The sequence below is a fragment of the Amblyraja radiata genome, chromosome 5, assembly GCF_010909765.2.
Source record: "Amblyraja radiata isolate CabotCenter1 chromosome 5, sAmbRad1.1.pri, whole genome shotgun sequence".
NCBI classification, from domain to species: Eukaryota; Metazoa; Chordata; class Chondrichthyes; order Rajiformes; family Rajidae; genus Amblyraja; species Amblyraja radiata.
This window is the reverse complement of record NC_045960.1, coordinates 63,634,838-63,659,553: the sequence shown is the minus strand read 5'-3', so window position 1 is coordinate 63,659,553 and position 24,716 is coordinate 63,634,838. Positions and strand designations below refer to the sequence as shown.

At 41.9% G+C, this 24,716-nt stretch overlaps 1 protein-coding gene across 4 annotated transcripts in view; it reads right to left on the bottom strand.

Moving 5' to 3' along the window:
• Positions 1 to 8,309: 8,309 nt before the first annotated feature.
• Positions 8,310 to 24,716, bottom strand: part of cad (carbamoyl-phosphate synthetase 2, aspartate transcarbamylase, and dihydroorotase) — a 93,552-nt gene continuing 77,145 nt past the window's right edge. For 2 of the 4 annotated variants that reach the window (XM_033021385.1, XM_033021389.1), the window contains 5 exons: positions 22,903 to 23,028; positions 16,978 to 17,133; positions 14,312 to 14,413; positions 12,623 to 12,717; positions 8,310 to 9,865 (listed from right to left, as the gene is read on the bottom strand). In XM_033021385.1, the coding sequence (XP_032877276.1) occupies positions 9,763 to 9,865; positions 12,623 to 12,717; positions 14,312 to 14,413; positions 16,978 to 17,133; positions 22,903 to 23,028 (582 nt within the window). In that variant the 3' untranslated portion in view covers positions 8,310 to 9,762. Of the gene's footprint in view, positions 9,866 to 12,622; positions 12,718 to 14,299; positions 14,414 to 16,977; positions 17,134 to 22,902; positions 23,029 to 24,716 lie in introns of all 4 variants that reach the window. The other 2 variants (XM_033021384.1, XM_033021386.1) reach the window with 1 other exon arrangement.

The window sequence follows — 24,716 nt, the reverse complement described above, 5'->3', positions numbered from 1 at the left end:
GTTGCCCTTTTCCTTCGGTCCATAGATGCTGCTGCACCCGCTGAGTTTATCCAGTTTTGTTGTTGTTGTACCAGCCTCTCTCTCTCTCTTTGCCCTTTTCTCTTCTCTCGACTCATGCATGCCCGCTCCAACCCCTCCCCCCCCCTTCACCTCTCTCCCCCATCCTCTTCTCCCTCCTCCCCCTCTCCCTCTCCACCCTCCTCCTCCCCTTCCTCACACAATATTTTTTGTGGGGGCGGGACCTCAGTGTGTGTGACTGTTTGTGGAGGCAGCCACGCGCTCTCCATTCAAGAAGACGCTCATCTGTTTGTGGAGGCGCGTGCTTAGTATGTGACCAAAGATCTTATAGCGGAGCTCTCCGCTACAAGATCTTTGTGTGTGACGACCACGCCCCCCCCCTTGGTGCAGGAGTCGCGCGCAGCATCTGAACGCTCAGCGATTATTCGAATTCTTCACTAACCGTCATTCTGACTTTGCTTGTGAAGTGAAAAGTCCTGAATTGCATTTGTCTGATGCAGGAAGATTGTTCCCGATGTTGGGGAAGTCCAGGACAAGCGGGTCACAGTTTAAGGATAAGGGGGAAATTCTTTAGTACTGAGATGAAGAAAACATCTTACTAGCGATCGATGCCTTTCCGAAGCAGGGTCCGGAACGCTACCAATCAATGTTCTCCAGAGACCCGTGTAAAGGAGTGAACTGCACATGCTGGTTTAAACCGAAGACAGACACAAAAAGCTGGAGTAACTCAGCGAGTCAAGCAGCATCTCTGGAGAAAAATAGGTGATGTTTCGGGGCGAGACACATCTTCAGACTCAATTCCGATTAGGATGTCTGAAGAAGGGTTCCGATTCGAATCGCCACCTATTCTTTTTCTCCAGAGATGCTGCCTGACCCGCTGACTTACTCCAGCTTTTTATGTTTTTCTTCCCAGATCTGACTTACCTGCTGAGTTACACCAACATTTTGCGTCCTTTTGTGCGTATTAACCAGCATCTGCAGTTCCTTTAGACATTACCTAACTTCAGATTTTAGAGATATAGCGCGGAAACAGGCCCTTCGACCCACCGAGTCCGCACCGACCACCTATTCTTATACACTCCAGGGACAATTTTACAATGTTACCGAAGCCGATTAACTTACAAACCTGTAATCTCTGGAGTGTGAGAGGAAACCGGTGCACTCGGAGAAAACCCACGTGGTCACAGGGAGAACATACAAACTCCATACAGACTGCACCCATGGTCAGGATCAAACCCCGGTCTCTGGGGCTGTGAGGCAGCAACTCTACCACTGTGCCGCATGTAGTCAGATTTAATAAATTGCTGGTGTTGCTTCCAAAGACAGGCAGTGATAATATTAGATCAGAATTGCATCTTTCCGCTAATAGAGTCAATTATTAGTCAATTAATAATAGAATCAATTATTGTTGGTGACATTTCACCTACGAATATGAGACTATTTTCGCAGAGGTAAGGGCCAATTAGGCATAGTAAAAGGTATGAACACTTTTTTTTTTTTTTTTTTTTTTTAATTTATTTATTTATTAGAAGTAGACATATTATAAAATGTAGTTACATATTATAGTAAAAAAAAAACTTTTCATATACATCAGTCATACATTATTAAAATTTTCCATTATCAATTACTTCTGCTTCTAGTATTTTTATTTTTTATAGAAAGCGAGAAAAAGAGAGGGTAGAAAGTTACAAATAAAAAAGAAAGCAAAAAAAAACAAAAAACAACACAACAGAAAAACAAGGGAGGTGGAATGGGTTACCTGTAATACATCAATGGAGATAGGTTCGTAGGTTATAAAGTATAGAGTATAGTTTTTCATCTGTTCCTGAGTTCAAGTTTCAGCTGGGTCCTCGTGCTGTGCCAATCTATCCCTTCAGATAGTTAATGAATGGAGCCCAAATTTTATGGAAAAGATCTTGTTTGTCCATTAAGACAAGTCTAATTCTTTCTAAGTATAGGGTCTCCGACATTTCCGTAATCCACATTTTAATTGTGGGGGTTGTAGGGCCTTTCCAAAATTTTAATATTAATTTTTTTCCGGTTATTATACCGTAATTGAGGAAGTTTCTTTGGTTTGTTGTGAGTGTTAAGCTTTGTTCTGATATTCCAAGTATTATTAATTTTGTGTCTGGGTCCAGTTTTGTATTAATAACTTCTGAAGTTATTTCAAAAATATCTGTCCAGAAATGTTTAAGTTTTATACAGTTTGCAAACGTATGTGTTAAATTAGCCTCTAAATGTAGACATTTATCACAAATAGGAGAGATTTGTGGGAAGATTCTATTTAGTTTTATTTTAGAGAAGTGTAGTCTATGTAAGACCTTGAATTGTATTAAAGTATGTCTGGCATTTAATGAACATTGATGTATTTGTTGTAAACTTTCGTCCCACATATCTTTCGTGATAGGATGACCTATTTCATTTTCCCATTTGTATCTATATGGTTCGGTCGGTGGTACCTCGTTATTTAGTAGGGTGTTATAAATATAAGCTATTAGTTTTTCAGTATTAGGATGCTTGTTCAGACATTCATCAAGAATTTCTGATTCACTATTCCTGTAAACTTGTGTATTAGATTTAACATAATCTCTAATTTGTAGATATCTGAAGAAATTATTTGAGTGCAGTCCATAATTCAGTTGTAACTCTTGAAATGAAAGAAAGTACCTTTCCCATAAAGATGTCCTATATTTTTGATTCCATGATTTTTCCATTGTGTGAAACCTTTGTCCATAAAGGATGATTTGAATAAAGGATTATTTACAATGGGAAGGCAGAGTGGTATATTATTCAATTTTAAATCTTTTTTTATTTGTTTCCAAATTCGTATTCCACTATGTATTATGGGGTTTTCTTGTGCAGTTTTGTGGGGGCAAATATGATCGGTCCAATTTCAAAAGGTAGACAGTCTTCCTTTTCCATCATTAGCCAATCTGGTTGTTGGTCCATTTCTTCCAGCCAAAAATTCATGTTTTTAATATGAACTGCCCAAAAATAAAATAAGAAATTTGGCAAAGCCAGACCTCCATTTATCTTTGATTTACATAAATGTTTTTTACTTATTCTATGATTCTTATAATCCCAGACAAAACTTGTAACAATGGAATCGACTTTTTTGAAAAAAGTTTTTGGGATCTATATCGGAATTAATTGAAGTAGGTACAGCAGTTGCGGTAAAAAAATCATTTTTATAGCATTAATTCTCCCAAGCATTGAAATGGGGAGTGTTTTCCAGTATTGAATATTCTTATGTAGTTTATTCAGTAAGGGTGGGAAATTTAGTTTAAATAAAGAGGTATATGTCTTAGTTACATAGATTCCTAAGTATTTAAATTTATCTTTAACTATTTTAAAAGGGGATTGTTGTATTGTATGTAAATTGAATTTTGTTATTGGCATGATTTCGCTTTTATTCCAATTGATTCTATATCCCGAAAACTGACCAAATTGAGTTATTAGATTTAATAGGTTTGGAATACTAGTTTCTAATTTTGTAATATATATTAGTATATCATCTGCATATAAGGAGATTTTATTCCTTGTGTCTCTAGTATTGTATCCAAATATTCCTGGATGGTTTCTAACGCTTTCTGCTAGGGGTTCGATTGCAAGAGCAAATAATAGTGGGGATAGTGAGCATCCTTGTCTACAGCCTCTAGAGAGATTAAATTTAGTTACGCTTATACTCAACAGAAACTCCCAGAAACTCTAAATGAATCTACAATCATACTTATACCAAAAACGGACAAGGATCTTGAAGACCCAGGTTCATACAGAGCTATAGCCCTCTTAAATACTGATCAGAAAATATTAACTAAGATTCTATCTAATAGATTGAGCTTAGTGATCAGTAAATTAATACATCCCGACCAAACAGGGTTTATCCCCAAACGGTATTCATTTTTTAATCTGAGAAGATTATTTAATATTATATACTCCAATAGAATCCCTAACACAGAGCTAGCAATTATCTCGTTAGATGCTGAAAAAGCATTTGACCAGGTAGAATGGCCATATTTATTTTCGGTGATGGAAAAATTTCAACTAGGAGAGAAGTACTGTACATGGGTTAAATTGTTATATTCTAACCCAACAGCTAGAATATTAACAAACAAAATGTTATCAACTAAATTTAATCTCTCTAGGTATGAACACTTTTAAACATTTTTTCCCGACTATTTTGTCAAATGCAAATACAGGGAGAATGATCAAAGTGCTCACATAGCTCACTCTGTTAGAAGCATTCTGAGTTTAAATGTTCCGTGTATTCCTTCTTAAAGTATACATTTTTGTGTGGCCAGGGGTGCGATTGAGAACAGCTGGGAAAGGGCGGAGGGGGCGTCACGAATAACAGCGTTTCCCTGGCCATATTATGGCCCATTCCCCAACCGTAACATTAATCAAGCTCTGTCTAACTCCGCCTTCACACCATCGCCCTGTGACATGGGTTAGTCATCACTGGGCGGGCTGTGGGCCGAATGGCCTGCCAACGGGAGTCAGAGACTTGACACCGAGATCCATTGTGCAGGAAGGAACTGCGGATGCTGGTTTTTACCGAAGATAGACACAAACGCCACCTGTTCATTTTCTCCAGATATGTTGCCTGACCCATTGAGTTACTCCAACATTTTGTGTCTGTGTTCACTATGAACATTGAATTATTTAATTTTAGGTAACTTACACTCTCTCTCTCCCCCGCCCACCCCCTCCTCCCCTCTCTCCCCCGCCCACCCCCTCCTCCCCTCTCTCCCCCATGCAGTAAATGTCGGTTAACCAGTCCAAGGTTTGCAACGATGGTTCCCTCTTGGGATCACACTATTCCTAGCCAACAATTGGCCTATCAGGGAACCAAATATAGACATAAAGTGCTGGAGTGACTCAGTGGGTCAGGCAGCATCTCTGGAGGAAAGGGTTAGGCGACATTTCGGGTCGGGACCCCTCTTCAAAATACCCTGCTGAGGTCATCTGTTGTTGGCCCTGATTTGTCCCGGTCTTTTCTTGCTTCCAGTTCCCCCCTACAATCATCCCGAAGAAGTGTCCCGACCAAAAATGGAATCTATTCCTTTTCTCCAGAGATGCTGCTTGGCCCGCTGAGTTACTCCAGCATTTTGTGTCTAACTTGCTGATTCAGACAGTTTTTGATTATCAAGGATTCTGCGCTGACTCTTTACTCTGAAAAACACGTTGGAAATTTAAACTTGGGCGCAACTAACATCGTCTTACTACCGTGGGAACTCTTTAACTCAGCGGGCAGGCAGCAGTTGATTGTTGCTCCCTTCAGTTTCCCAGGGGGTCGGGACGGGACTGGAGTTGGGAGGGAAAGGTGGGGGAGTCGAGGGAGAGGAGGGGGAGACAGATGGGGGTGTCTTCATTTACTGGCGGCGGGTGTCTGTCACTGAAACAGGCAGGTGAGATTTCACATCCACCTTGTGTGTGCCTCTCTCTCTCTCCCTCCCTCACACAGGCTGAGAGACTCTGCCTCTGTGAGTGTACGTCTCTTTCTCCCCCTCTCCCACACAGTAAGACCGAGGTACTGTGCTCAGTCCATCTGTGTCTCCCACATACACAGTAAAACTCTGCTTTGTGTGTGTATATACATCTCCCCTCATTTCTCTCTCCCCCTCCCCTCTCTTTCTCCCCCTCCCCTCTCTTTCTCCCCCCACACACAATAAGACCGATGTATTCTGCTTAGTCTCTCTTCGCTCCCACACACACAGATAGACCAAGGTCATGTGCGCTATTTCTCTTCCGCCAGTCACCCCGAAGTACATCACACTGCCTCTGTGCCTCTCTCTCTCTCTCCCCCTCTCTCCTAAGTAATGTGGCATCTTCCTGCAGTAAAGTCCCGGCATTAGTACAGGCATGTCTCCAAATGAGCCAATTCAACCAAGGGAGGATATTTATAGTGTGTGAAAAAAAAAGTGACATCATTTGTGCCACGTGATGATTTAACTACACTTCACAATGTTCATTCAAGATTTAACGGGAAAGCTCGGGAGATGGACAAGTCACTCGCACAAATAATAGAAATGCCGAGCCGTGGGAACTCTTTATCTACCCCCCCGTTATATCGTGTGATATCGTGCTAGACCACGACCACTTCACTCTGGTTACATCTTGCGTCAAGTCGCCCCGTGAGAAAGCTCTATTACTGCTCTTCCCTTATCCCTTTTGTATTCCTTAGACTTCAATCCAGCTTTCTGAATGTAAGAAATTGTATCAAGTTTTTACAACTCAAAACATTTTAGTTTGTGCAGATTTGTGCCTAAGAATGCCTCTCCAGCCTGCTTGAATGACTACCGACTGGTGGTCCTCACCTCAGTGGTCATGAAATGCTTTGTGAGGCTGATCAAAGACTACATCTGCGCCTTACTCCCTAGTACCATGGACCCGCTGCAGTTTGCACACTGACCAAACAGATCCACGGATGATGCCGTCTCCCAAGTTTTGCACACCAATCTCTCTCACCTTGACAGCCAGAAGGGGGGGGGGCTATGCGAGGCTTCTGTTAATTGATTACTGTTCAGACACCCCTGTGTGCCTGGGTCCTGGACTTTCTGACCACCAGGCCCCAGGTGGTCAAGGTGGGTAGACACACCTCCAACCCCCTCATCCTGAGCACAGGATCCCCCAGGGTTGCGTCCTCAGCCCCCCACTGTACTACATGTGCACACATGACTGTGTGGCCAGGTTCAGCCCCAACTCCATCATTAACTTAACTGACGACACTTTGTTTTTAGAAAACTGTGTTTGGCCTACAAAATCAATGCAACATTCCTGTGATGGGGTAATAAACGGAGATATACAGGTGTCGGGATCTCTCTCTCTCTCCCTCTCCCAAACACATCCTGTGCGTGAATTTGCAGCTTTATCCTGCGCAACTTAATCCAAGGGCGAGCGAAAGCGCAGACAGACGGACGAAAGCAATGATCATAGAGCGGAATAGGTGACATTTCGGGTCGAGACCCTACTTCAGACTGAGTCAGGGGGAAGAGGAACAAGAGATATAGACCTATTCCGCTCTATGATCTTTGCTTTCGTCCGTCGGTCCGCACGTTCGCTCGCTCTGTGCCGGTGCTTCTCCCCTCAGACTCTGCCAAACAAACACACACTCACACACAGCATGTCCGGCAGATCGATGCGGGCCGAGACCAGGAGCTGGGCGAAGGATTACATCAAACGGGTCACGGTAGCTATCAAAAAAGTACTGAAATGGTAAGGGGGAAATTAAAAAAACACCCAAAGGAAATAGATGTTTAACAAAAAAAAGGGGGTCGCTCCGTGTCCGTGTCAGAGGGAGGGGGGGGGGGGGGGGGGGGGAGAGGAGAGGATGGTTTGAGTGGGTGCAAGATTTTCTGGAGCTCCTTCGTAATGGTAATATTTTGTGTGTTCAAAGTTAATACGGAGGACTAGCAGGAATATCAAAATGATCACCTGCAGCTGAGGAAAAAAAGATGATTTGTGTATGAAGACGCCATAACCAAAGCAAAGATACTAGAGCGGAGACGGAAGCCTGTTACGGAAATGGTGCTGAAGATTACCCATGACCCTACTACGGCTTTTTTGTCGAGTGGACTATCTTGCTATAGGATCTTTGATTCAGAGTCTCCCTGAGGATCCTTCAATCCTTCTACTCTGGAGCTGTAGAGAGCATCCTGACAGGAAACATCACAGCCTGGTTTGGCAACTGCTCTGCCCAGGACAGGAGGGGTCTGCAAAGTAGTGCGTTCAGTCGAACGTACCATGGGAACTACACGCCTCCCCCCCCCCCCCCACACCGCAGGATCTACACACCAGGAGGTGCAGAACCAGAGTCTGTAGGATCATGAAGGACCCCCCACCACCCCAACAACGGACTGTTCCAGCTGCTGCGGTCAGGCAAGCGCTTCCACAGTCACGCAGCAAAAACAGAGAGACTGAGACGGAGTTTCTTCCCACAGGCCATCAGAACTGTAAACACTGATCTCACCAGGGCCCCCACCATGTCCCACATACTGCCCATCTTTTGCACACACACACACACACACAGATACTTATAATGCATACGCATACTTATTTATATTTATTTATATCCACTTCTACCGAAAATAGTGTTGTTCTTTTTATTGTAAATATTGTAAACATTGTTGTTTCTTTTTTTAATTGTAAATACTGGTTCTGTTGTTTTGCACAATCCCGTAGGCATTGCCACTTTCATTTCACTGTACATCTTGCATGTGTATGTGACAAATAAAGTTCTTAAATCTTAAATCTTGAATTTCTGGAAACATTAGATCAAATTGGACACCATATTTAGCATAAGATTTTTTTTATTGAACTGGGTCTATTAAGTTAAAAATAAGTTGTTAATCTTCACTGAAAATTGTTATGTTCACAACAAATTTCACATACAACAGAAAAATATATTTTATAAAAGTGGAACAAAATCGCATTTTAGAATATTTTTTATTATTAAAGTAGCTGATTGAGCAAGTTCTGTGGTCAATGACAATTTGTTACATAAGTTTCAGCAGGTTAACATTTTATATGTCCAGGTGCTCTTTTCAGATGGAATCGCTTCAAATGCATAATTCTATTGTTAATATCACAACTCTTCGACCTGCTAAGTCACAGCGGCTTGATTTACCCAAAACAGATAAATGTTTTTCTTAGTCCAACCGCCACATTATTACAATAGGATGTTGTACCTAAAGGTAATCTAAATATATTTTCAGACACTGTCATGAGTCCAAATCGTTATCTTTCCAAATAATGCAGAATGGTATTTAGATATTCTCAGGTTGTTAGTAGACTGATAGTTAATAGAGAAATATTAAGATTCAATTGTATTTTTTTGACGTAATTTTTAAAAGTCAAAGAAATTTGAATTCTTAAGCTAAAGTCGCAGCATCAAAAAATAAAGTAGTTATGACTTTTGTAACTATCTTGTAAATGTAGGTATTTTACGAGTTGCCAATTGAGTATTCGCAAAACAAGAATTAAAGCATGGATACAAAGGTAATTTTGAACAGGCTCTGTGGCTCAAAAAGTATAGTGCAATACTTAATGTACATATCATATTCCAAATTCTAATATCTTTACAGGCACAACAATCAGGTACTTGCCCCCATTCAAATAATAGAGAAAAAAAATGATAAAAGCACGTTTATAGTCTTGCAAGTTATTTACAATCATAAATAGCAATTTGAGTATATTATCTTTACTGTTAAACAGTTTTGTTTTTAATTTTAAACAGCTGCAATTTTAAGGATTTATGTGAACTGTTAAGATTGTCACTTTGTGGTTTTAGACCATTCTTAATATATCAAAGACCTGAGTATCCATAATTGTAGAGACTGCTGCACTTGTGTCTCTGCAAGTCACATACATTTATATTTTTGGATAAGCTGAGATGGACCTAGCCATGTAAAACATGGCAGCAGTTAAACAAAAGTTTGAAACTGCACAAACTATCTGCAGTTATTAATGGAAAGATGACCTGATTTTCCAAGAGGTCAGATACTACTTAATAATGCCAAGAAGTCAGATACTACTTAATCATGCTGAGTGAATTAAAGACAGGAATCCTTGGTATGAAATTTATCTTGTACATTCTAACAAGTTATTAGCCCAGAGAACCCAAATATCACCACTACTTTGGACCCATGGTCACCAAGAAAACTATCTCAAATTTTTAAAAGTAACATACTTTTGAATTTTCTCTTAAATGTAATCCTTTATCTTGTTCTCAGTTGGTCTATGGTTTCAAAATTTGCCCAGAACTGTTGCTAGTAGAGCCATCCTTATGTACATGCCATTTTCAGCCTGGCGGAAGTAAGCTGCCCGTGGGTCAGAATCAACTTCCACACTGAAGAGGAAGAGCAATAACATTACCAGTCATGACACAATTAATAAACCAAGATGCATACGACACATACATACACACATACAAGTGTGTATAAAATACACACACACATTAGTATATTGATGTGTTTTTACAGAGGACAAGATTGAATCTCATGTTAGTAAATCTAATCAAAGGGGAGCAAAGCGGCTGGGGAGAAAATCCTTCCATTGCTGCTCAAATGCAACAGTGATAGTTATCCAATCCTATCCTGTCATAATCTTTAAAAAAATTAAAACAATTATAAATGAAATTGTGTTAACAGATTTGTGTGGCCATTATACAGTATCACACCCATAAAATTCATCCTAATCAAACAAAAATGGTTTAAATAGAAATAATTTTTAAAAAGACACGCTTGAAATGTTGGATGTAAAAATAAAGAACATATGCATGTTTGGAGGTATAAAAATGGCAAACATTAATAAGCTAAATTACAATAAAAATAACTGCAAATGCTGGAAAACAAACAAAAAAGTGTTGAATGTTTCAAATTGAAGATAAATCAAAACTAGGAAAGGGGAAAAAGGGAAAAAATGTTGCACGAGATTGTTTCAGGGTATTAAGTATAGAAGTTAGGATGTTGTTACAATTGTACAAGACATTGGTGAAGGCACATTTGGAGTACTGTGGTTGGGCAAGCTAGGACTTTATTCCTTGGAGGATAAACTCCAAAATTCATCCTAAAATCCCCAAAATAGCTTTCCAACAGAAATCATTAAGAAAAAGACATAAAAATAAAGGGCATTCGCATAGATTTGGTATAAAGAGGACAAACATTAATAAGCTAAATTAAATACAAAAAGAAATGCAGATACCAGAAATCAAAGAAAAACAAATGTGCTATATGTTTCAATTTCAGTGAAATACACCATCCCTTCAGGTACTGTTACCTGCAGTATTGCTGGGATGTCTCAATCTTAGTCAGATCCCACACAAAATGCTGGACTAGAAATATAATCCAATGGTGGAGCCAAAAGGAGGTTTAGTTGGATGTTATAAGCATATGTGGCTTCTCACTCAGTCAGAAAGCAGTGTGTTAGAAAAGTGGATGGAAAGTAATGTTAGAAATGTTACATTCTGCGTAACTCTTGTGATGTCCAACTTTGTATTTATGGATCAATTACATGAACTGACAAAGATTACATGTGTCCATCATTTTTCACTAGAAATATTTATAAGTAAATTCTATGCCATTTAACATTAACATAATAAATGACATTATAATTCTGATTTCTAATAGCAAATGATGCTTTAAAAGGCAACAGGTAGACAAAAATACCAGAGAAACTCAGGGGGTGAGGCAGCATCTATGGAGCGAAGGAAATAGACGACGTTGCGGGTCGAGACCCTTCTTCAGACTGATGTGGGGGTGAGGGGCGGGAAGAAGAAAGGAAGAGGCGGAGACAGTGGGCTGTGGGAGAGCTGGGAAGGGGGAAAGAAGGAGAAAGCAAGGACTACCTGAAATTGGAGAAGTCAATGTTCATACCGCTGGGGTGTAAACTACCCAAGCAAAATATGAGGTGCTGCTCGTCCAATTTATGGTGGGCCTCTGACCATGGAGTAGTCTCAGGACAGAAAGGTCGAATTCGGAATGGGAGGGGGAGTTGAAGTGCTGAGCCACCGGGAGATCAGGTTGGTTATTACGAACCGAGCAGAGGTGTTGGGCGAAGCGATCGCCAAGCCTACGCTTGGTCTCACCAATGTAGAGCAGCTGACACCTAGAGCAGCGGATGCAATAGATGAGGTTGGAGGAGGTGGAGGTGAACCTCTGCCGCACCTGGAAAGACGGCTTGGGTCCTTGGATGGAGTCAAGGGGGAGGTAAAGCGACAAGTGTAGCATTTCCTACGGTTGCAAAGGAAAGTGCCAGGAGAGGGGGTGGTTTGGGTGGGAAGGGACAAATTGACCAGGGAGTTATGGAGGGAGCGGTCTCTGCGGAAAGCCGAAAGGGGAGGAGATGGGAAGATGTGGCCAGTGGTGGGATCCCGTTGGACGTGGCGAAAATGTCGGAGGATTATTTGTTGTATGTGATGGCTGGTAGGGTGGAAGGTGAGGACAAGGGGGACTGCCATTGTTACGAGTGGGGGGATGGGGAGTGAGAGCAGAGTTACGGGGTATAGAAGAGACCCTGGTGAGAGCCTCATCTATAGTAGAAGAGGGGAACACCCGCTCCCTAAAGAATGAGGACATTTCCAATGCCCTGGTTTGGAACACCTCATCCTGGGTGCAGCGTAGATGGAGGAATTGGGAGTAGGGGATGGAGTCCTTACAGGAAGCAGGGTGGGAAGAAGTGTAGTCCAGATAGCCATGGGAGTCAGTGGGTTTATAGCAGATATCGGTGAGTAGTCCGTCACCTGCGATGGTGATAGTGAGGTCTAGAAATGGTAGGGAGATTTCGGAAATGGTCCAGGTGTATTTGAGTGCCGGATGGAAGTTAGTGGTGAAATGGATGAAGTCAGTGAGTTCTGTATGGGTGCAGGAGGTAGCACCAATGCAATCGTTGATGTAGCGGAGGTAGATTTGGGGGATAGGGCCATAGTAAGCCTCGAACAAGGATTGGTCGACGTATCCTACAAAGAGGCAGACAGAGCTCTCCCCCTCTCATCTATGGGCACGAGCCCATGCTCGTGCCCATAGCTACGCCTTGGATAAACACACATACTTTCAGTAGACCCATGCACATGTGTGCACACACAAACTTTATTAGCTCAAGCTCTTACCTAACTTCATTCACACGTGGCAGTGGATGCATAACCACCATCTTCTTTTTGCCTCTCGTCATAATGTGAGGAGTAAGAATAAATTGTCCAAAACACTAGATTAATTGGAGATAAAATACAGTATTTTCTTAAGATTGCCGTGGACAGTCAGAGCAATTTAGTACTGAAGAAACATACAAACAGAAAATTGTTGCAGAAGTAGGCCATTCGGCTCTTCAAGCCAACACCGCCATTCAATATGATCATGGCTGATCATCCAAAATCAGTACCCCATTCCAGCTATTTCCCCATATACCATGATTCCCTTAGCCCTAAGAGCTAAATCTAACTCTCTCTTGAAAACATCCAGTGAATTGGCCTCCACTGCCATCTGTGGCAGAGAATTCCACAGATTCACAACTCTCTGGGTGAAAGTTTTTCCTCATCTCAGTCCGAAATGGCCTACCCCTAATTCTTAAACTGTGACCCCCCCCCAGTTCTGGACTCCCCCAACATCGGGAACATTTTTCCTGCATCTAGCCTGACCAATCCCATAAAAATGTTATATGTCTCTATATGATCACCTCTCATCCTTCTAAATTCCAGTGAATGCAAGCCCAGTCGACCCATTCTTTCATCATGTCAGTCCCGCCATCCCGGGAATTAACCTGGTGAACCTACTCTACACTCCCTCAATTGCAAGAATGTTCTTACTCAAATTAGGAGACCAAAATTGCACACGATACTCCAGATGCAGTCTCACTAGGGCCCTGTCCAACTGCAGTAGGACCTCCTTGCTCCTAAACTCAAATCCTCTCGCTATGAAGGCCAACTTTCTTCACGGCCTGCTGTTCGTGCACGCTTACTTTCAGTGACTGATGTACAAGGACACCCAGGTCTTGTTGCACCTCCCCTTTTCCTCATCTGACACCATTCAGATAATAATCCGCCTTTGATGGACTTTGGCTGGAATTTTTTTTTTTTAAAACATGTACATAAAAATGCTTAAGAAATCTGATTCCGTGCATCATTAGAAAAAATCCTAAATGAGGCACCGGAAATAAGATTCTAAACCGCAAAAATCAAACATTTAAAATAACTACTGAGATTAAAGATTGTGTCATGTTAACAGGCATCACCTGTCGAGCAATAAAATCAATACCATCTAAAGAGGTTGAGGGTTCAGGATGTACTGAATTAAAAAAAAATCTTTGGGATTCCAAATGATTTTGACTCACTAGTTCAGAGTGATAGTTGATCTGGATTGAATAAAAAAAACAAAATGTAACCAATTTACCTGCCTTTGCTTACATATAGCAATGAGGCAAGTATAGGCTCAGAAGTGATTGAGATACATTCCTTATATTAAAGAGATGCTGAATGAATGTTGATATGAACAAATGGCATAGATAAGGATCACTGATTTTTATATTGTAGATATTTAAAATGTTAAAGAAACTAAAAACATAAAAACACAAAAATAAAACCTATAGAATTATAGTACAGGGAGCAAATCCAAACTTCTGAAATGTTACTTTCAAAAAAAGAATGTTCTATTATCTTTCAAAAAAGGAATTTCCTAAATATATCAATGAATCATTTTGAGATCCCAATAAATTGATTAAAATAAACCAAAATAAAAATAATTTAGGTAAAAGAGCATTGATACAGAAAGATCTATTATTCTATTTAGTGTACATTTTTCATTACCGCTTCATATTCTTCTTCCGAGTCAAATCTTTCTTTCTGGATCCTAGTCATGTATAATACATCCGTATCTGGTAGGGCCTCTTCCAAACTGTCAAATTCCTCCTGTATATACAGACAGATGTCAAGAAAACAATTGTGGCAGCACAGCAGTATATGACATTAAGAATGTCATGATATTCTATTTCCTTAAATTATAAGCATAATAAGCTGTTCCCAAACATGCTTACAACCATTTGGCAGGTTTCACATTTAGAACATAGAAAAGCACAGTACAGGAATTGGCTCCTTGCCCCACAATGTTTGTGCCGAATATGATGCGTAGTTAAACTGATCCTATCTACGTGTGCATGATCCACATCCGTCTATTCACTCCACTTCCATGTGCCTTTCTAAAAGCTTGTTAAACTATTGTATCTGCCTTCACCACCACCCTACGCAATGCATTCTATACCGCGACCACTGTGTGAAAAACTTGCCACGAACATTAAATGTTCCCCCTCTCATCTTTTGCTGTGCCCTCTAGCGTTGGACACTTCCACCTTGGGGAAAAAGGTTCTGACTGTCTACCTTATCTATACCCATCACAATTTTATATACTTCTAACAAGTCTCCCCTCAACCTCTGACATTCATAGTCATCGAGTGTGGAAACAGGCCCTTCGGCCCAACGCCCACACCGCCAACAATGGTCCAGTTACACTAGTCCCACTTGACTGCGCTTGGTCCATATCGCTCCCAACCTGTCCTATCCATCCATGTACCCAGTCTAACTGTTTCTTAAGTGATGGGATTGTCCCAGCCTCAACTACCTCCTCTGGAAGCTTGTTCCATACACCCACCACCCTTTGTGTGAAAAAGTTACCCCTCGGATTCCTATTTAATCTTTTCCCCTTCACCTTGAACCTATGTCCTCTGATCCTCAATCCCCCTACTCTGAGCAAAAGACTCTGTGCATCTACCCGATCTATTCCTCTCGTGATTTTGTATAGCTTTATAAAATCTCCCCTCATCCTCCTGCGCTCCATGGAATAGAGACCCAGCCTACTCAATCTCTCCCTAAAGCTCACACCCTCTAGTCCTGGCAACATCCTCGTAAATCTTTTCTGAACCCTTTCAAGCTTGACAATACCTTTCCTAAACAGTGCCCAGAACTGAACACAGCATTCTAAATGCAGTCTCACCAATGTCTTATACAACTGCAACATGACCTCCTAACTTCTATACTCAATACTCTTACTGATGAAGGCCAAAGTGCCAAAAGCCTTTTTGACCACCTTATCTACCTGCGACTCGACCTTCAAGGAACCATGCACCTGTACTCCTAGATCCCTCTGCTTTAGAACACCACCCAGAGGCAAACCTTTTATTTGTAGGTCCTGCCCTTGTTCGACATCCCAAAATGCAACACTTCACACTTTGCAGTATGAAATTCCATCAACCATTCCTCCGCCAACCTGGCCAATCGATCCAGATCCTGCAGCAATCTTTCACAACCATCTTCACAATCTGCAACCTCTCCCTGCAGCTGAAAGCCTCTAACCCAGGCAGCATTCTGGTAAACCTCTGCTTTCTCTCAAAGTCCTCCACATCTTTCCTGTAATGGGATGACCACAATACTCCAAATGTGGTCCAACCAAAGCCCCATAGAACTGCATCATGACTTCTTGACTCCTGTATTTAAAGTCTAGCAATGAAGGCAAGCATACCATATGCCTTCTTAATTACCATAACTACTTGCGCTACCAGTCTCAATGAGCTATGAACTTGGTCTCCAAGATCACTCTGCGCATCAATGCCGTTAAGGGTCTTGCCATTAACTGAATACTCTCCCCTTACATTTAACCTCCCTAAGTACAACACATCACACTTGCACAGGTTAAACTCTGTCATTTCTCCACCCATTTCTGCAGTTGACCTATGTCCCGATGTTTCTTCTAATAGCCTTCGGGACTGCAACCCCTCCAATGTTGGTTGTCAGCAAACTTACTCACCAATCTTAAATCTAAAGGTTAAGGGGGGACTTGATAGAGGTCTTTAAAATGATGAGAGGGATGGACAGAGTTGAAGTGGACAAGCTTTTCCCATTGAGAGTAGGGAAGATTCAAACAAGAGGACATGACTTCAGAATTAAGGGTCAGAAGTTTAGGGGTAACATGAGGGGGAACTTCTTTACTCAGAGAGTGGTAGCTGTGTGGAATGAGCTTCCAGTGGAAGTGGTGGAGGCAGGTTCAATTTTATCATTTAAAAATAAATTGGATAGGTATATGGATGAGAAAGGAATGGAGGGTTATGGTCTGAGTGCAGGCAGATGGGACTAGGGGAAAATAATTGTTCGGCACGGACCTGTAGGGCCGAGATGGCCTGTTTCTGTGCTGTAATTGTTATATGGTTATATATCTACCTACATTTATGGCTAGGTCATTTATATATATCACAAACAGAAGAGGTCCCAGCACAGATCCCTGCGGAATTCCACTGGTCACAGACCTACAGCCAGAATATCTACCTTCCACCATAACCCTCTGTCTTCTATGACTAAGCCAAGTTCTGAATCCATACAATCAAGTCATCGTGAATCCCGTACAACTTAATTTCTTAGACTAATTATCTTATGATAGTTCCTTACATTAATTATATTTAAATTAAATGCAAATTATTTTTGTTTACCTGCTTAATTCCTCTGGTTTCAAGAAAATGAATGATATTTTGGGGCATTCGGAGATTTCTGGGAGTAACATATCGGAGATTAACACGATATAACGTGAGAAGGTAGGCGAGGGAATGCACTGTTCGTCCATGTTTCAGGTCTCCAACCATTGTAATCTGTAGGTACATTCCAATGACAATTGGTAAAAAATTGTCTTTATTGTATTTGGTACAAATTATAAAGAATGCTTTGAAAGTAGCTCCAGGTTGATATTCCTAATGCCTAATTTAAATTCCATTTCTCATCAATCTGTGATCTAAATGATCCAACCAGGGAATAAATGTTCCTTTCAGAACAGAATTATAGGCAGAACACATGCAAATATAATGTAACTAAGAGATTTTAACACTGCTTGCATACTATATATTGAAACAAATGCAATAATTGTTCGTAACCCTGAACCTGAACCAAATTTTTAGAGACATGCTGAGTGAGACAAGGATATGGCAGATAGAATGTATAGTAGGGAAGTTGTGGAAGTCATTCAGTTTGGTAGAATCAAGAGAAAAGCAGGGTCGTTTATGAGTGAGAAATTGAGAAGTGTTAGCATTCAGAGGATCAGAGTGGCCTCGTACACAAATCAGCAACCATTATTCAGTCAGAATACGTAAATAGGAAGGTAAATGGTAGGCTGCCCTTTTTTGCAAAATATCTTGAGTGGAAAACGAAATGCATTTTACAGCAATTATCTGCAGCCCTAATGACACCGCACCTGGATCAATGCGTCTGATCGCCACATCAAGGAAGAATATTCTTGTGAAAGGAAATGGTTTACCAGATTGATTCCCAGTTTGGGAAGAAATTTATCAAGGGGAAATTAAACAGAATGAGCTAAGAATCAATGTTTCAAAGATTGAGATGTAATCGTATTGAAAAATACAAAATCCTTACAGGGTTCAATAGGATAGATGGAAGGATCTGAGGTCCCTCAACTTGTCATGATTTAGGACAAATTAGAAGAAAGGTCTTCACCAATAAACCATACATCTTTAGAATTCTCTAACTAAAAAGGCTGTGGAGTCTCAGTCCCCGAGGAAAGGTGCAGTAAGAGATTACAGAGTTTGAGGGGAAAGTGGTGGTGAAGTAAAATATCACCCACAATCTTTCTGTATTGCAGAGCAGTACGGCAATCTAATTCTACGGTACACAAAAATGCTGGAGAAACTTAGCATCTATGGAGCGAAGGAAATAGGCAACGTTTCGGGCCGAAACCCTTCTTCAGACTGTTTTCATTTGAAATTTTGGATAAGCTTTGTCATACCCATGTCTATGATAGTGAATCAGGTGGTATAACCCAGTAAAATGGTGCAACCAATGTTCCTCTTGAAACGATCAGTGATGGCAAAACCAAAACTGACCAAAGAAATTAGCTCCGATTCTGAACTTGAGCCTGATTCAGATGATGGCAGGATTAAGGCAGGATGAATATTTGATGGAGTAAAGCGGCGAATTGAGAAACGCCGCGCAGAAAATGCCATAAAGACAATGTTGGAGAAACTGAGCAGGTGAGGCAGCATCTATAGAGCGAAGGAACCTAATCCTTCGCTATATAGATGTTGCCTCATCTGCTGAGTTTCTTCAGCATTTTTGTCTACCTTCGATTTTTCCAGCATCTGCAGTTCTTTCTTAAGCATAAAGATAATATTGATCTGCTATATTCAAACCTCTAGGTTGTTTATAAAATGTATAAAATTATGATTCAATGGTCTTTTCAATTATGCATTCATTAATTATTGAATTCAATGTGGCCAAAATTTGTAAATATGGTGAGATCACTGGTGTTTATCATTATTATACCATAAAACCAACAGCAAGTGAAGGATTTTCATGCAGTGTAGTTTGGACACTGAAATCCCACATTCACTCTCAACAATTCTACTGTAATCCACAGGTTCTGCTGTTTGCAACCAGAAATAATCCCTGGAAACCAGCTGCATGGTCATGAATTTGAAGTCATTTGCAAAACCTTTGCTGAAAGTATCATACAAATATTTCACTTTATTGCACGAGATACAAGTGGGTTTCATAATTTACTAAACCGGGATTAACATTTATCAGACTGACAAAAACTATATTTTATACATTGTGCTTCAATTTTCAAAGATTATTCTAAAACAAAATGACTTTTAGAATATTTACTTATGGTACAGTTAATTAAGCTTTTTTCCTTTTTCATGTTGATCCATTTAAGCATCCTTTAATAAGATTGGCTGCACAAACAGCTTATTGATAGTAGCAGATGAGCAACAAGGATCCCATTTCAAATACCAATGGAAAAGATTTATTTGCCACAAAAAAAAGGTCAGTAGTTCAAACAAATTACCAAATTGGCAATTTTAAAGTTCAAGTTCAAGTTACATTTATTGTCACATGCACCAATTGGTACAGTGAGATATGAGTTACCATACAACCATACAAATAACAAGAACACAATACGCAATAAAGTTTAGTCATCTTCCTCTTTGTTCACCCGTTCGGGGCCTTTGAACCATCCTCAGTCGCCATTATGGATGGCTCGATGTACAGGCACTCCCGCCGGGATGATCGGAACTCCAGCGCCGGAACGGATCGGAACACACTCGCGGTTTGGAGTTTCCGAATCGGCCGCGTCTTACCAGAGACCGCGGCTTCCGAGTCCACAGGCCGAGCTGGACAGAGCTCCAACACTGGCGACCCTCGGCAAGGGATCACCTCGCTCCACGATGTTAAAGTCAGCGCCACCCGCGGCTAGAAGCTCTGCAAACCACAGCTCCACGATGTTAAAGTCAGCAGGCTCCGCGATAATTCAGCGCTGCGCCCGCTGCTGAAGCTATAGCCGGTCTCCAGTAGGAAAGGCCGCGTCTATCCAGTTGGTAGGCTGCGAGGGGGGGGGGGGGCGGGCGAAGATGCGACCCAGAGAAAAGACGCATCTCCATAGAGGTAAGTGACTGGGGAATGGTTTCCCCCTATTCCCCGCACCAACCCCCACATAAGACATACTAAGAAACATCTAAACTTTACTTAGATTAGATTAGATTAAACTTTATTAATCCCCTTATTCAGGGGAAATTCTGATGTCCTTGCAGCACACTAATAAAAATACAACATAGATTCAAAAAGAAGTTCAACACAAAAACATCCCCCCACAGTGATTCCCACTGTGGGGGAAGGCACAAAGTCCAGTCCCCATCCTCTTGTCCACCCAAAGTCGGGCCTATTGAGGCCTCCACAGTCGCCGCCACGGCGCCCGATGTTCTCGCCGGGTGATGGTGCTTCGGCGTCGGGAGAACCCCCAGCGGCTTGGGGTGCCAGGAACGGCCGCCTTCCCACCGGAGACCGCGGCTTCCAAGCCAACAGACCGCGCCGGACGGAGCTCCGCACACTGGCGATCTCAGCAAGAGATCCCAGGCTCCGGGATGTAACGTTCAGCGTCGCAGCTGGCCGCTCCACAGAACCGCGGCTCCACAATGTTCTTATCGGCGGTCCCAGCATACTGGAGTTCCAGCGCGGCGACCCAGGAAAGGCATCGCCCGCTCCGCAATAGCGCTCCAGCGCTGCGCCGCCGCCAAAGCCGATGTTCTGCGCCGCCGCCAAAGCCGATGTTCTGGCCAGGTCCCCTCAGGGAAACGTCGCTCCAGGACCCGCTGGTAGGCCGCAAGGACAGGTCGAAGTCGCTGCTCGGAGGAAGGCAACCCCTCCGACCAGGTAGGGACTCGAAAAGCAGTTTCCCCCTTCCCCCCCACCACCCCCCACACATAAAAAGATTAGGCCCCCTGACTATACACTCAACGTACTAAAAATAATAAAAAAAGAAGGGAAAAAAACGGACAGCTGCAGGACAGGCAGCCGTTCAGGACAGCGCCTCCTCCGGACTTTTAGACACACTAAAAATAACAAAAAGGGTGAAAGGACTGGCGAGTCTGCCACTACGATGGCGCATTAAGCACATTAAGATGGATAAATCACCTGGGCCTGACCAACTACATCGTCAGAAGTACATCTTTCATCTTGCAGAAAGCTTGAGGGAAAATTGCAATAGGCCTTTGGAGAGATATTTGCATCATCTTTAGCCATAAGTGAAGTTCCAGAAGATTGGAGGGTGGTTAATGTGTACTTTATTTAGGAAGGGCAGCAAGGACAAGCAAGGAAACTACAGACTGGTGATCCTGATGTCAATGGTGGGAAAGCTATTGGAGAGGATTCTTGGCGACAGGATCTACCAGCATTTGGATAAGCAACCACAGATTTGGGATGATCAGCATAGCTTCATGCGTGGAAATCATGCCTCCTATATATGATTTTTTTCGGAGGATTAATGACAGCAGGTGTTATTTGGATGGACTTCAACAAGGCCTTTGATAAGGTAGGCATAGTGGAGCAGTCTGGAAAGTTAAATTGCATGGAATCCAAGGTGAGCTAAGCAATTGAATTCAAGACTGGCTTAGCGGAAGGAGTCAAAGGATAGTTGTGAAGAGTTGTTTTTCTGATTGGAGGCCCATTGTAATTTATAACAGGATTAAAATCAGTTGGGAAGGTGGGCCCAGGGAAAGTAAATGAAATTTAACCCCGACAAGTGAGCGACGTTGCACTTTGAGTAGTCAAACCAGTGCAGGACGAACAGAGTAGATTGTAGAGCCCTGGAGAATGTTGCAGAAAATAGAGATCTAGGAGTACAGGTGTACCCAGAAGTAGCAAGTCAGGTGGACAGCGAGGTGAAGAGTCAAGAGTGTTTTATTGTCATATGTCCCAGATAGAACAATGAAATTCTTACTTGCTGCAGCACAACAGAATATGTAAACATAGTACATAATGGGAGGAAAATAAAGTTCAGTGTGTGTATACACATACACATTTACTGAATTAACAAACAATTATAGTGCAATAATAATAATAACTGTCTATTGTAGTTCAGAGCTTATTTGGTGTCGTGATTAATAGCCTGATGGCTGAAGGGAAGAAGCTGTTCCTGAACCTGGATGTTAGTTTTCAGGCTTCTGTACCTTCTTCTTGATGGCAATGGTGAAATGAGTGTGTGGCCAGGATGGTGCGGGTCTCTGGTGATGTTGGCTGCCTTTTCGAGGCAGCGACTTCGAAAAATCCCTTCGATGGCTGGGAGGTCATAGCTGGATACAAACATTGGGACATCATGATGCAACTGTACAAGTCATTGGTGAGATCACACTTGGGAGTGTTGTGTGCAGTTGCATAGGTTGGGACTTCTCTTCTTTTTGAGGAGTGACATTATTGAGGTGGATAACATCATGTGGAGCATGGATAAGGTGAGGTTTAAAAAAACTAGAGGCAATTGGCTTTAGGTGAGAAAAGAGTGACATCATTGGCAACTTTTCAAAGAGTGTGAATTGCCAGAGGAAACTGTTACAATAGTGACTTTTAAAAGATATGGACAGGAAAGGCTTAGGCCAAATTCAGGCAAATGGGACTAGCATGGTGAGCATGGACAAGGTGTGCCAAATGACTTTTTTTCTCTGCTGTACAGCTCTATGACTACATAATGCAACATCTTAGATTGGTATAAAATAAATAAAATAGACAGCATATCTGTTATTGAAAAGCAACAACAACAAAAAAGACCTGAAAGATGAACTGTTTTTCTCTCTCCACGTGGTTGTTACCTGATCTGCTGAATATTTGCAATTTTTGGTGCAGAATTCCAATTGCTGATAAGGGTTCTTACCACCGGTATAACTGGTTAATGCTTAAGATAGATTTAGCAATATCAAACATTACTGCAGCACAACTAGTATAAATTGAAGCAGCACTACTCAGTCCATGTACTAAATACATTTCAAGAAATACAAACACATTTTAATTTGCTGAGAACAAGACACAGGACCCGGCTGAAAATTATCATTTATACTCAAATAATAGAATATCTATTATCTTACCGTCATTCCATTCACCGTGCCCAGCTCCTCACGAATAGTGAAAATATCTAGCAGAGCCTGTGTTGGATGCTCACCAACACCATCTCCAGCATTAATAATAGGTTTTCGGCAATTTTTAGCAGCAAGCTGAAAAAAAGTAATTGGGTGCTACTTCTTCAGTATTGGACTTGAAGTTAAAAGTATGTACAATTAAACAGGAAATTTTATTTCAAAGTCTCGTCACGAGACTACGCGAAGAACCTACCAGCCTGCATGCGCATTAATACGTCGACAAATGGCGCGAGATTCGGATGGGGAAATGGATGTCGGGATTTCCCTTTGGTACATCATTAAAGTCGGAAGGTAAGTTTCACAGGAACTATTGCTTTCGACGCTGGTTTAGGTCCCAAGAATGGGGAAGCCTAAAACCAAGGGGAAACGTGCAGCTGAAAAGTCAGCGGCAAATAAAGGCAACGGGAGAGGTTGGTGGCCGTCGGTATCAAGCTCGGAGACACTGGCAGGCGCAGCCTGCACAGCAACCTGGACATCCAGTGGCACTGTTACTGTCTGCCTCTGCCTTCAGTCTGGTATCTTTTTTATTTTTTGTTATGTTTAAAGTATGTTTTTTTTGTATTTGTTTTGTTTTATGTGGGAGGAAGAGGGTATGGTAAGGAGGAAACCGTCCTTCAGTCGCTTCCTGGAGAGGATGCGACTATTATTCGAGTCGCGTCCTCGCCCACCCCTCGACCACGGGAGGCCCCGACCATGGGTGAACATCTGGGAACATCAGCAAGGAGGTTGACTGAACTTTGGTTCCTTCCATCACATTGGGGAACTTTGGTGCCGCTGTGGGGATGTTTGTGTTTGTGCCATGGACTTCTGTGTTTTGTGATTTTTTTAAATTTGTATGACTGTAAGGAAAGTAGCATTTCGTTGTCTCTTAATTGAAGACAATGACAATAAATTGAATCCAATCCAATCCAAACCTCTGCAAAAGCTCCGAAAGGGAGAAGTTTGTCGACCCCGAGTTCGGGGAAGGCAAAGGCCAAAAAGACAATACTCGACAGGAAGGTACTGCTTCAACATCCATTGAGGATGTCATCTGTCAGCTCTCAAAACTGGAAAACCTGATTGAGAGGCTGGTCGAAGGGAATGTGCTCCACACACAGGCAACCGATACAGGTAGTTCCAGTCAGATGTGTGTGGCTGCAATACCTGGTCCAGGGTTGCATTATGATATCCCCCCACTCAGAGGCGGGGAAATTTAAGGATTATTACGTAGTAGACTCTGACTGCGGGGAAGTAGACAATGAACTCGAATTCCCTCAACAAGTGGATGATACGCTTCATCTCAAGTCCAAAAAGGAGCTGCCGGCACTTGTGACAATATTTGCCATCCCCTCAGGGATAGGGGAACCATTAGAGGAAGAACTGGCAAGTAGCATTGGTTACTTGACTTCTCACCAGTTGAATGAAAAGAACATGCAGGACACTGCTGAAAAGTATGCTAGTCCTGATAACTGCCAGACACTGGATGTTCCGAAGATTAATGCCACCATTTGGGACAATCTGATGGCAAAACAAAGTCAAGACTTAAAACTCCAGCGAGTTCAGATATTTCTCAAAAGAGGGATTACGGCATTTGCAAGGTCGGTGGATGGAACTCAGCTGTCTGAATTGCAGCAAGACGCCTTAGCACTTCTGTGTAATGCACAGTTTGAGCTCAATTGTGTTCGCAAGGATGGTATAAGGCCTGAGATAAACCCAAAATATGCTCAATTGTGCAAGGCATGTAATGTGCAGTCTGCAAAGTATATTTTTGGATTAGATTTGAG